The 14,466-nt window shown below is 40.5% G+C and overlaps 1 protein-coding gene across 1 annotated transcript in view; it reads right to left on the bottom strand.

The window, feature by feature from the left end:
* cacna1da (calcium channel, voltage-dependent, L type, alpha 1D subunit, a) overlaps nt 1–14,466 on the bottom strand; it is a 504,619-nt gene that overhangs the window by 115,710 nt on the left and 374,443 nt on the right. Inside the window, exons 36-38 of the mRNA XM_048606392.1 lie at nt 13,129–13,288; nt 9,435–9,562; nt 4,577–4,673 (exon numbers count right to left, since the gene is read on the bottom strand). Of these exons, the coding sequence (XP_048462349.1) occupies nt 4,577–4,673; nt 9,435–9,562; nt 13,129–13,288 (385 nt within the window). The remainder of the gene's footprint in view (nt 1–4,576; nt 4,674–9,434; nt 9,563–13,128; nt 13,289–14,466) is intronic.

The raw sequence follows: 14,466 nt of genomic DNA, 5'->3' as shown, positions 1-14,466 counted from the left end.
ATTTTGTCAGCATCCTCTCCCTAAAGAAACAGGTACCGACCCTGGCTCTGTGGCTCAGAAGAGAAGGGGGGAGAATAGGAGAGCGATAGTGATAGGACATTCAATGGTTAGGGGAACAGACAGGAGATTCTGTGGTACTGAGTGAGACTCCCGGGTGGTATGTTGTCTCCCGGGTGCCAGGATCAGGGATGTCTCGGATCGAGTCTACAGGATTTCTAAAGGGGAGGGTGAGCAGCCACAAGTCGTGGTACACATTGGTACCAATGACATAGCTAGGAAGAGGGATGAGGACCTGAAAAGTGAATATAGGGGGTTACGATGGAAGCTAAAAGCCAGGATGAGCAGAGTAGTAATCTCAGGATTACTACCGGTGCCACGGGCTAGTGAGGCCAGGAATAGATAGCGAGTGCAACTGAACATGTGGCTACAGAGCTGGTGGAGGAGGGAGGGCTTCAAGTATGTGGATCATTGCAATACCTTCTGGGGAAGGTGGGACCTGTACAGGAAGGACGGGTTGCACCTGAACTGGACGGGCACCAATATCCTGGGCGGGAGGTTTGCTACAGCTCTTTGTGAGGGTTTAAACCAGTCTGGCAGGGGGATGGGAACCAGAGCTACGGATCAGAGGATAGGGTAGCCGATGTACAGGCAGATACAGCATGCAGAGAGTCTGTGAGGAAGGACAGACAGTTTACAGGGCAAAGTTGCAGTCAGTGCGATGGGTAAAGTGTGTCTATTTTAACGCAAGAAGTATCAGGAATAAGGGCGACAAACTTAGAGCATGGATCAGTACTTGGAGCTGCAATGTTGTGGCCATTACGGAAACTTGGATAACACAGGGGCAGGAATGGTTGTTGTGTGTTCTGGGGTATAGATATTTCAAAAGAAATAGGGACAGAGGTAAAAGAGGTGGGGGAGTGGCATTGCTAATCAGGGATGGTCGTCGAGAAGTGTTTGTCTACCAAGTCAGTATGGGTGGAAGTTAGAAACAGGAAAGGAGCAGTCACTTTATTAGGAGTTTTCTATAGACCCCCCAACAGCAAAAGAGACACTGAGGAACAGATTGGGAGGCAGATTGTGGAAAGGTGCCAAAATAATAGGGTTGTTGTCATGGGTGACTTCAACTTTCCTAATACTGACTGGAACCTCCTTAGTGCAAATAGTTTGGATGGAGCAGATTTTGTCAGGTGTGTCCAGGAAGGATTCCTGACTCAAAATGTAGATAGGACGACTAGAGGGGAGGCCATATTAGATTTGATGCTTGGCAATGAACTAGGCCAGGTGTCAGATCTCTTGGTGGGAGAGCATTTCAGTGATAGTGATCACAACTCCCTGACCTTTACTACAGTCATGGAGAGGGATAGCAGCAAACTGTATGGGAAAGTATTTAATTGGGGGAGGGAGATTTACAATGCTATTAGGCAAGAACTGCAGAGTGTAAATCGGGAACAGATGTTCTCAGGGAAATGCACGGCAGAAATGTGGAGGTTGTTTTGGGAGCAGTTGCTACAAGTACTGGATAGATTTGTCCCACTGAGGCAAGGAAGGGATGGTAAGGTGAAGGAACCTTGGATAACAAGACATGTGGAACAGCTAGTCAAGAGGAAGAAGGAAGCTGACTGAAGGTTGAGGAAGCAGGGATCGGACGATGAAATTAGCCCTTTACTAATTTAGAAGTCCTGCTTTGGATTGCTCCTTACTCTTTTCCATTGCTTCTGCAAATTTTATGACTCAATGGTCAGTCTTACTAAGTGTTCGATCCACAGACACTTGGTCTACTTGGCTCACGTCATTCCCTAGCATTAGATCTAGCGATGCCTTCTTCCTAGTTAGATCAAGAACGTACTGGCCAAGGACATTCACTTGTTCACATTTCAGAAATTCCTCCCACCTCTTTCTCCTTATTCAAATTATCCCAATCAATATTCAAGGTAATTAAACTTCCCCATTATCAACACACTTTGGTTCTTGCACATCATTATGATCCCTCCAGATATGATCCTCAATCTCACTCACATTATTCGGAGGCCTGTCGAAAATCCCCAATGATTGTAGTTTTCTTGCTTTTCAATTCTAAACTAAAAGGATTCCACCCTTCATCCCTCAAGGAGAACCTCTCTTTCCAATACTGCAATGTCTTTTGAATTTGTAATGTCACCATCAGCAGAATGATCTACATTAAAAATGAATTAAGATCTGAAATTAAAAAATAAGCCTATGCCTCCTATAAATGAAATTATGGCTGATTTTCAATCTCTACTCCAATTTTCCTCCTGTCCTTCATATCCCCAATATATATTAATGATTTGGATGAGGGAACAAAATGCAACATCTCCAAATTTGCAGATGATACCAAGCTGGGTGGGAGGGTGAAGTGTGACAAGGATGCAGAGATCCTTCAGCATGATCTCGACAGGTTGAGTGAGTGGGTAAATCAATGGCAGATGCAGTATAATTTGGATAAATGAGGTTATTCACTTTGGAAGCAAAAACAAGATAACAGATTACTACCTGAATGGCTGTAAATTGGGAGAGGGAAGTGTGCAGTGGGACCTAGGCATCCTTGTGCACCAGTTGCTGAAGGTAAGCATGTAGGTGCAGCAGGCGGTAAAGAAGGCAAATGGTATGTTGGCCTTCATTGCGAGAGGTTTATAGTACAGGAGCAGGGATGTGTTGTTGCAGTTGTACAGGGCCTTAGTAAGGTCACACCTGGAATATGGTGCACAGTTTTGGTCTCCTTTTCTGAAAAAGGATGCTCTTGCTCTCAAGGGAGTACAGTGAGGTTTACCAAGCTGATTCTGGGGATGGCAGGTTTGACGTATGAGGAGAGATTGACTAGGTTAGGATTGTTTTTGCTGGAGTTCAGACGAATGAGGGGTATCTCATAGAGGCTTATAAAATTCTAATAGGACCAGACAGGATAGATGCAGGGAGGATGTTCCTGATGGTGGGTGTGTCCAGAACCAGGGGTTACAGTCTGAGGATTCAGGGTAAACAGTTTAGGATGGAGATGAGGAGGCATTTCTTCACCCAAAAAGAGTGGTGAGCCTGTGGAATTCATTACCACAGGGAGTAGTTGATGCCAAAACATTGAAAGTATTCAAGAGGCGACTAGATATAGCACTTGGGGCGAACAGGATCAAAGGTTATGGGGAGAAAGCAGGATTAGGCTATTAAATTGGATGATTAGCCATGATCGTGAAGAATGGCAGAGCAGGCTTGAAGGGCTCCTATCTTCTACGTTTCTATGTTTCTATCCCTCGATTCCCTTTGAATCCAAATATCTAGCAAGCTCAGCCTTAAATGCATTGAACGACTACATTGAACAGTCTACTGGGGTAGAGAATTCCAAAGATTCATAACTATCCGCAATTAGAAATTTCTCCTCATCTCAAATTTTAAATGATGGACTCCTTTCTTGTTCTAGATTCTCAAGCTAGCAGCCTCTCACCATCTAACCTCTCAAAATCCTATGTTTCAATGAAATTATTTCTATGTCTTCTAAACTGTATCGGTTCAATCCATTCAATATCTCTTCACAGGGAGAATTTTTTTTCCATGATTCAATCTGGTGAATTTTCCTTTTACAAGACAATTACCTTCTTTGATGCCAACACCTGCACATTACTGAAAATGTTATTTAGCTAAGCATCCTAAATTGTAGAACATTTTCTTTATCTTGTGTCCCATCTCTTGTGACAAAGACCAATGTACTAATTTCTTAATTGCTTCATGTACCTACATTTTTTTATATTGCTGAACCTGCATATTGATATAAAATAAACAAAGATCTGCAGATGCTGGATATTAATGCTTTTAATGTTTTTGGTTCATTTACAAAGATATCAAAAATGAAACAAGGTATAGTTTCCCATCAATAAAATAAAACCTGTTTATCTCTTCTTCCTATCAGAATGAATAACTTTACATTTCTTTAATCTATTGATAAGAAATGGACTGATTGTCTCCTTAACCTTGCATTAATGATATTCCACTTCACATCTTTATATCAGGTTTTGAAGTCCTGAGCAGTACAGTAAGAATTACTGAAATTTCCTTCATGTTAATGGAAGATAATTCTAAATCAAAAAGTAGATTTTTCAAAAACTAAACCTTTTATTTAACAATACAACAGCAATCCAACTCTCCAAAGCCAGGCATATCAAAATGCTAATACCTATGTGACTGGCTAGCACAATTTGTAATTGTGTCACAAGAAATCTTCAGAAGATTGTGAAGTTTCATGGAGATGTTTGTTTATTTTCTGCTTACAGAATATTTATATAATTTTCAGGAACTATGATTCTCTAACAATCTGGGCAAGAACAACGGTGATATTTATGAGCCTTCAGTTGAGTATTCCTAAATATGTTAGTTGCTATCAGTAATATATAATACTGATGCATTTTGAGTATCAACCAGCTTGTATCGCAGATGTAAACAGATTAAATAAGTTGCAATGTCCTGGATCACGATAATTATCAGATTGCTTAGTTTCTGCAAGTACAGTCCTCAGGAATGTCAGGTTATCTGTGTGGCTGATCAATCAGATTTTTTAGTTTATAAGCTTCCTTACCTTGCATGCGACTCTATGAGGACAAAGTTTTCCAAAGCCCAGTGGTGGCTGAATACGTCGAAGTAAAGTAACTACATCAAGATGTTTTATTCTCCCTCTGTGAAAAATTGAGTTTTTAAAATCATTATAAAATAGTCAGAGCAGTATGATAATGAAACCTATGATAATTATCCTTATTCATTCACTAGGTAATAATTTGATTCAGCATTAAATTCCATTTTCTATCTCGTCTGATATCAGCTGATGTTATTAGGAGACAAGGTCAGATCCCAGTAAAAAATTGATACGTAACTTTTTTTGGTGGTCTTTCACTGAAACATAACACACACACGGTTGCTGTTTTAGTTTTAACAGCAAGTTTATGACACAAAAGAAATAAAAACAAAACCAAATAAAATAAACCAAACTATTTACATATAACACAGTTTGGCAGATTTTCAGAAAACATGGCTGAACAAAATCCCATCTATTCCCTAACGCTATCACTTTACAGCTAATCAAAAATCTGGTGAAATTCCTTCCCTATCAAATATATATGTTTGACATAACTGCTCCTTCTCAGTTCCAGCCTTGTAAATAATGTGAACTTTTCCCTTGACCACTCACACAACTGCCAGCTTAGATTTCTCAGTCTTTTAATAATCTGTAAACAATCTTAAAGATTGCCTTAAAGTAAGAAAAGTGAGGGAGGCAGTGAGATACAAGAGCTTCATGTTGATTACAGGAGCATCCAGAGATGTATGCTACTTCGCACCTGAAAAAAAAAATGCTATGCAGCCTTGCCTACACATTACTTGAATGTGCGCATGAAAATAATTGAACACAGTAGTATAGGAACTTCCCAAATGCTACTACCCTTACAGAAAATTCTATGTAAACAGGACACTCATAATTAAGTTGTGCAAATAACTTGAATGAAGTGAAACAGTAGTCTGGCAAATATATTGGAAATGAAGTACACATGAACCAGAAATTGTTACGTTTAGCACGCTTGCTTTCATTGCTCAGACCTTTGAGTATAGGAAAAGCTCAGCAGGTCTGGCAGCATCTGTGAAGAAAAAAAATCAGAGTTAACTCTGAGTTCTGAGGAAACATCAACAGATTTTTTTCTTCACAGATACTGCTAGACTTGCTGAGCTTTTCCAGCAACTTCTGTTTTTGTTCCTGATTTACAGCATCGGTTCTTTCGGTTTTTCTTTGAGTGTAGGAGTTGGGGTGTCATATTGAGGTTGTACAGGACATTAGTGAGGCCTCTTCTGGAGTACAGTGTGCAGTTCTGGTCACCGTTATGGAAAGGATATTGTCAAACTGGAGAGGGTTCAGAAGAGATTTACCAGGATATGGACTGGGAATGGAAGGTTTGAGATATAAAAGTAGGCTAGAAAGGCTGGGACTTTTTTCACTGGAGAGTAGGAGGTTGAGGGATGACCTTATTGAGGTTTATAAAATTATGAGGGGCATAGATAAGGTGAATGACAAGGGTCTTAGTGGTGGTGGAGTTCAAAACAAGGGGGCATATTTTTTAAGGTGAGAGGATAAAGATTTAAAAAGGATGTGTGGGGCAACTTTTTTTTTTGTTTTTTTTACACAGTGTGGTTCATGTGTGGGATAAACTGGCAGAGAATGTGGTGGATGCCAGTACAGTTACAAAGTTTAAAAGACATTTGGATGATATGAGCCAAGCACAGGCAGGTGGGATTAGTTTAGTTTGGGAACATGGTCAGTGTAGACTAGTAGAACCGAAGGGTCTGTTTCCATGCTGTATGACTCTAAGTAAATGCATTAGAGTTTAGTATGCAATTTGTTAATAACATATTATGCTTTTCCTTCATATGTCATGGGATCATTTATCCCATATATTTTAAAAGTAAAACAAATTATTTGGACATGGGTCAAGTTAGCAAGGTTGGCATTCATTACCCATCCATAGTTTCCCAGAGAATGTGATGATGGGTTTTCCTCTTGAACTGGTGCAGATGGCATAGCAATTCACTGACAGTGAACTGGAGGTCCTGGTCAAGAGGGTGGTGCAAAGGAGGAGTATCCTCTTACTGGAGGACCAGCTGAGAAGGCCACGCTACAAGACCTTGACAGCCTACTTTATGAAGAGATGTTTTGGGGTTAATGGAATTATACCTTTAGAGTATACTTTAAAATCATTGAATTTATTTTATGAGTGGATAGTTTGGTTTTTTCTATTCTATCTTCAATTTTTTTGTTAGTGGCATTCTGTTTCATGATTAGAACCAATTTTGCAGTATTGTATTTCAGTGAGAGATCACTTCTTCAAAAACAAGACAACACAAAATATGATCTAACAAGCCAGGTTTCAGTCTGGGATCTGACTTGTCCAGTAATAACATCAGTTGGAATCATAACATCTGCAACATCCTCCTTTACTCACTCTCACCCACCACCCTTTCTCAACCCCCAATCTCCATCTTCAAAACACATGCTGCCTACTCACTCCCTCCGAATGCTCACCACCTTTCCCCCACTTACACCAGCACCAACACCTGTCTCACAGTCATGCACTTTCACCTCACTCAATTCCTCCCTTTATCTTATTCCAAGTGAGAAAAGCCCACAATATTGCCAGAAGGGCCTGTGTGGGTAGACTGCTGCCAGACATTCAACTCCCCAGCCCCTATGAGGAGATAATCTTGGCTCTCACAGGAGAAGATTGGGACCACTCCTGCAGGGTTGCAAAGAATTCCATATCCTGCTAATCGAGTTACGAACCATTTTTCAATCATAGCAACTCTCCTATTAATCCTGCTGAGTCTCATTCATTCCATGCCACTTCTAACCAATGGGTACAACAATTTCTTTTCTGTCTTCCAGTTACAGCCATCATGTCTCCACCACCGAGGTGCAATGGCTGACTCCATTAGAACCTACCTCCCTGTCTCAGAGGACGAGAGTACTGATCCTCAAAGAAAGCATCAGGGCAAGTCTGCCTCCTACACCTCTCACTAGTTCAGATCCTGACATATTGATAGGAACTTTAGCCCTAGAAAGTTTGGGAGCAAACTCTGGTCACCACCTCACTGCAACTGCTTCGCAGCTGGGTGGGGAAGTAACACTCCAGGCTGTTGGTACTCAGAGGACTGCTGGAGACCAGGCACCTGCTCAGCTTCGGATAGGAGAGGACCCAGTGATCTCATCATTCAGGGATTTCATCAGAATGGACTGAGTAGAAGAGGAGCAACAGACAGGAATGTGGGAGGCAATGGCCTTCATTATGCAAATTGTTTGGCTGCCTCCAAGGACAGATTGATGGCGGCCATGGATAGTCAGGTCCAGCACCTTTAGCGTCTGCTGGAGAGGCACACTCATTGACATTCCATCACCTCAACCATTGGTCCTCAGGACCAAAGACATGGACACAGGAATATGGAGAACATGGCGAAAATTCCAATGCCCTTCCTTCACAATGGGGCAAGGCAGTGCCAGGGAGTGGGGCAGTGCCAAGAGGTACCTTGCTGGAGGAGGAACCATGCATAGGATCCTCAGAGGTCTCCCCTCAGAATACTGCAGAGATGGCTGGTCCATCCACCACCATTGTTGTAGCACGTTGCCATACAGTAAAATGTATGCCTCTTGATTTTGGGCTGCTACCAGGAACTCAAGCTGCCTGATTATGTGACTATGCTAATTAGCATGACAAGGTAAGGCAAGGCATGGACGGTTTCAGTATGCAGGTAGACATGAAATGACTGAGTGCTAAGAAAGCAAGTGTGCAGCCTTGAGATGCAGCCTGGTCTAATCAGTGAGTTAGTAGTTCTCCATGCGCACACAGTGTTCTTGCTGGTATACTTGGCAGTGTACCCTGCAATGCGAATCTGCACTTTTAAATATCCTGCAAGTGAATTAGAGGGATGATAATGACAACTTGGCAAATGTCAGATCCCAATGTCCATGGATGAGGGATGCATGTGGCTTGTAGCCATGGATTATACCCTGAGACGCCACTTGGTGTTGAAGAATGAGGAGACTGGTCACAACCAGCAACAAGCTGAAGTCACCAGGTACTCACTCTGATTTCCACATTGAGAATTCTCGACATCTAGCTTGCTCAGAGTGTGACATAACATTGGAAACTGTGTATTAGTTGAGGCATTAATAAGGTGATTAACAATCTACACAGCCCATTAATTGGCAACATGCCACGGCCTAGCAAGAAATTTGCTGCTTGCAAAAATACATAAAAGATGCAATGAGGTGCTCCCAACATTGAGATAACCCTCGTAGGGCCCCTCGTCTGATTTTGCCACAAATCTCGTCATAGCTCACCCCTCCAAGATTCTACCCTCCAAATTTCTTTCCCTTAATGAATCACAAGAGTTTTTAACAATATAACTATATGATTTTAACTATATATAATTATTTATAACTATATATAATTATATATAACACTTTTACTAATACCCCAGCTTTTATTTCCAAATTTTAAGAAATTACTTTGAATTTCAAATGGTCATGGATTGTTTGAACTCCCTTTCACAGATTACTACTCCAGTCAGATAACCACAACACATTGTGAAATATTAACATTAAAAAACCTTTGGATTTTTCACTTGCAATGTATCAGGGTAATTTTACGAATTTGGACTTCTATCATATATTGTCATTTGTCAGCAATTTGAGTAAATCACCATTAATTTAATGGATGGAGAAACACTGCAGCATATTTTGGAGTTGGTAAAATGCACCTCATTGATGAGATGCAGAGAACAAACATTTGTTAAATTACACTTAGGTTGTTTTGTTCCACAGAAAACTGCAGCCAAGCAAGTTAGGATAGTCATAACATTTAAAACTAACTGCAAAGCAGAATTACATCAAATTTACTTACTTTGCTTCTGGATCATATTCAGACCATATTCTTTTAAATTCTTCCAAATGATGAGGACCCAGAATGGACCAATCGCGTGTTAAATAATCAAAGTTGTCCATGATAACAGCCACAAATAAGTTTATAATCTGAAATGTAAAGATGGAGAAATTTATTTGGCCCTTTGGGAATACTTGTCTCAGTAAATTCTTGACTTCTGTGTTGAATTTATATACAAAGGTGAAATCTTACTATTCACTGGTGAAATTGTTTTTCTGGTTGCAATGCTGTATTGACATTGCAGAAACAGCAATTCGTGGGAAACACAGAGGCATATTCACTTATGACACTTCTGTGATTCTGGTAGATTTGGAATAGATTTTCACATCAGTTTCGCCCAATAAAATGTAAATTGAGCAAGGCTGTTTGTAAAATTTCAGCCAGCCCACACACCTGCCACTGACGTTGTATTCAGAAGGAGCAAAACAGAATTAAGTGTATATTCATTACATAGTGTCACCAAAAGGAAACACCATGAAAGCTAACAATAAGCACTCACACATTTCACATACATTGACATTAAAAACTTTAGAAGCTGGAGCCTTCTGCAGAGAATGTACTTGTAAAGGTTGAAGGGTTACTTCATTGGATGGCAAAAATGAGATACAAGTTGTTAAAAGACACATGGTACTGCAGGTAATGTTAACAGAACAGTAAATGCAGTGGTTAGATTCCCAAACTAAAAACAAGTATTGAAGCTTGTCAAATGCGTCGTGCTCCTGTCAGCAAGTTCTGCTTTGAAGCCTCTTCGTTATTCTCCTGTTTCTCTTCATAGATCTATAATGTGCCATGGGAGGTTCTTCTTCCAGGGCCACAAAGATGATGCCTCTTTGTAGAAATCCAGCCTGTGGCAGAATCCTGAACCTCCAGGTAGATGAAGTCAACAGATGCCATTCAACAGTCTCTATCAACATTAGTGACATATCATGCACAAGAGTAATGGAAGCGTCTGCTCGAACCCTGTTGCCTCCTATATTATTGAGTTTTGTTGTATGTCATAGAATCCCTACAGTTTGGAAACAGGCCCTTCAACCCAACAAGTCCACACCCACCCTCAGAACATCCCCCCGAAGACCCATCCCCCTAAACTACACATCCCTACACAACACTATGAGCAATTTACCATGGCCAATCCATGTAGCCTGCACATCTTTGGACTGTGGGAGGATACCGGAGCACCTGAAGGAAACCCACGCGGACACAGAGAGAATGTGCAAACTCCACACAGGCAGTTGCCCGAGGGTGGAATTGAACCCGGGACCCTGGCACTGTGAGGCAGCAGTGCTAAACACTGAGCCACTGTGCCGCCCAAAGAGATATATATAGATCTGAAAGGGTGAATACTGAAGAGGGTAATAAATATCATCAACTATGATTACACAAATCCATATGATGTCTCGAAAAGCTTTAAATCTTAAAGAAGTGATGCCTAACATGTAGCCCCCTCAAAATCTGTGTTTCATTTCAATATAACTTGAAACTGGTTGCTAAAATGCAATAAATTTTTTAATGATGTAGTATTCAGTTAATTAGACCAGGAAGTGCTTTTTCTCTGTGATACAAGACCAAGACCAAGTTCCTATCTGGAACCCAATCTGTCCAAGCTTTATCAAATGTACAACCCTTCCAAAGTATCCCCAGATGTATTACACCTGGAGCGCACGAGAGGACTACAATTGTCAACTCTGAAAGAACTCTCATGGAAAAGTACATATATTCTGTAAATGACTGTCATAGTTTTAATAGAAACTCATCCTTGTAAAGCCCAGTACTTTAAAAGGGCAATAGTTATCAAAGCAGTTAAAGATGAAAAAGTGCTGTAAGGAGATGCACTTAAAATGCAAAGATTTGGCAAGGAAAACTAGTTTAAACAGGTTAACAAGAATTACAGAAGCAAAAGAAAAAAATCAAATGCATAAAAAATTCTTTAGTGATAATAAAAGTGTTTTGAAATACATAGTATTAAAAGGAGAAAAGAAACTAAGCCTAGAAATTATATGGTATGTGATCGTTTTTTTGCAACTAAAGGGATATTTCGGCTTTCAAAATGTTGTACAGGGTTCATACACTTATTATTGAACAAGAATTGTGCCTGAAACAGGTGCTAGTCCCTTAGCATAGCAATGTAAAGGGTCAAATGGCTATCTCATGCCTCTTGCATAAGGCTGCTACTAAGAAGGGGTGTTTAAAACAAAATGTTTAACTGAATGTGGAGCTACAAGGTGCATATGAGCTCCTCCTCAGTCCACATTCAAAGGATGTGGGCCATTGTCAACTTAGCCCTAAAAATGTGGCCCGGCGTCCATTGATGTTTATCCATTCAGATTGTTTTATGTTCCTGCCCTATTATTTCTTTTAATAATGATTAAGAAAGCTGATAACATCAGATAGAGCTGGCACAGCAGAAGGGGAGGGTAATCAATTATGTAAGTGGGATGCAATCTCTATAAACAGCAGTAAGGTGGAGGGGGGTATACAGCATCTAAATTGGAACACAACAGTCTTCTAAAATTAGACCTATTCTTGAAATAGATGATGCATTCAGTCTAGATAATATACATTTTTTATGAGTCCTTAAAAGGAAGAATTATGAATAAAACAAATCTCTGACGAACATCAGAGATTTAAATGTCAATGCATTTAAAAAGTATGACTGGAACTGAACAAAGAAAAACAAAATCCAGAGTTGGAATATAGTTAACCTGCATTTACAAAAAGGAGATTTACAAAATTATTTCCAACAACAGGAAGAGGGCACAGCAGCTTGTAGATAATAAGACTAATGCTAAATCCAAACATGCAAGTTTATACAAAGGATAATATGTAAATGGTACAGGTTATCAGAAAAGATCATTGACGGAAACAGAAAACCCATTTTGTTAAGATTCTGTGCAAAAAATTGAATTCAATAAAGTAGTGACAAAAAAGAAAGGCAGCTTTCAGAATAAAATCACGAGAACAACTTCACTGAGTGAAATGCCTTTTCCTGTCTGAAAATTTCTTGTTTCTAATCTCTGGTATAGTTCATTTAAAATGATAGGAAGAACATTTATTTAAGTTGCTCACCAAATTTTTCCATCAATATTTTTCCCTCCTCACTGGGGATAACTTTCTATTCTGACAAGAAAAGTGGATTTCCATGCACTGAGCACAGGAAGCTGTCAATATTAGCTTTCAACCACAGCATTTACTTCAGGAAATGGCCCTTGTACAGGCTGATCTGACACTTGATAGGAATTGACTGGACTTGGAACCCAAGATTTTAACTTGAAATTAACACAGATGCATTTTCTGAGTTTCCTGGAACTGGCAGATAAAATAGGAGGACAGGAGGAATTTAAGTGCTGGAGTGACTGACATGTAGGGAAATCTACTCAATGGTAATTGTCATCACAGTCAACAGATCTAAGACTGTTGTCATGTCCACATCATTACCCTAGGTAACGTAACCCCTTCAGCACAGCCCAAAGATTAAACCCGATTACCCTATTTGCGGTATGGTTCAGCTACATGCTGCGCTAATGTGTTTCCTGAGCTGTTCCAAGAAGCATAAATTTACTGTTTGGATGACTGTTAACTTCTCAATCATTTAAAATTTCAAGACAAATTTCCATGACAGCTAATTTCAAGCAACATGGTTATGAATGCCACATACCAAAAAGGCGCATAACATGTAAAACGTGATGAAATATACGATAGCAAAGTTGCTACCACATGTAAACTCTTCGCCCGGACCATATTCTGACTCTGGGTCACAGCGTCTTCCAGGCATGCATGCCAACATGATCTCTTGCCAGGCTTCACCAGTGGCACACCTGTTGAGACAGCAATAAGACATCGGAAAGAATATCAATGCTAATTTAATATTCACGTTAACTGCTAACGTAATCCTTGCAAGACGTTCTCACATTCCAAAGCCTACAAAGTCATCGATTTATTGTAAAACCTACTCGACTTGCAAATCCCTGGAGTCATGACCCAAATCCTCTGATCTGGGCCAGAACCCTATTTCTGATCCTGATTGGACAAAGAGTTACTAACTGACTTTCCTATGATCTTTCAGGCTGCAGTTTCAATGCAGGATTGTTCATAAAGGATGCAGTGCAGCAATCCTTGCGAGGAGCAATACAATGAATTTTTGTGGAAGCTACAGCCCCTTTTTCCAGCACGACTGGCTTGAAGGTCCATATTTTCCTTGAAAATTATGGAACGAAGGTAAGTGCATCATGTCAGTAGTTGTGGTGGGAATTTGATAGGGTATTGAGGAAAGGCTGGCAGGAGGGTAAGAGGTAGGGTGGTAGGTAAATGAGGGGGTGGGTGGCAAGTGAGTGGGAGTTGGTGTAAATGGAGTAGGTGGCGGGTGTGGATGGAGGCTAGCAGGTAGAGGATGGAGTTATTTGGTAGGTGGACATGGCAATAAGGAGGCAAGAAGGTTATGGGTAAAGTGGCAGCAGAGCTTTGGGTGACTTCAAGTCTATGGACAGCAGAATACAAAACATTGGCCAGGAATCAGTAAAATCATCCACCTTATCCACCCTGGAAAGAACAGGGTGGATAAAGTGGATGAAGGTTTCAGCAGCAGGAGTAAAGACTGACGATACAAAGCAGGTAGAAATAGGAGGTTTCAGTGTCATTATGGATATGTAGTTAAAAGTTCATCATTGGGTTGAGAACAGTCGAGTTCAGCCTCAGACAGTTGTGTGGGGGCATGAATTAAATCAGTGGCAAGGGAGCAGCATGCATCACAGACATACAAGTGACTTCAATCTTTTTAATATTAGAAAAATGTCTGTTCATCCTTTTTGGATTTTAGATTAACAGTATGATCATTTAAAGACAGTGGCAGGGTCAAAAAAAAAAGTAGCCAGGTAGAGACAGTAGGAACTGCAGATGCTGGAGAATCTGAGATAACAAGGTGTAGAGCTGGATGAACACAGCAGGCCAAGCAGCATCAGAGGAGCAGGAAAGTTGACGTTTCGAGTCTAGACCCTTC

This window comes from Rhincodon typus, chromosome 16 (genome assembly GCF_021869965.1).
Source record: "Rhincodon typus isolate 14 chromosome 16, sRhiTyp1.1, whole genome shotgun sequence".
Classification (NCBI taxonomy): Eukaryota; Metazoa; Chordata; class Chondrichthyes; order Orectolobiformes; family Rhincodontidae; genus Rhincodon; species Rhincodon typus.
Note: the sequence above shows the minus strand (reverse complement) of the source record. Positions and strands in the feature narration are given on the sequence as shown.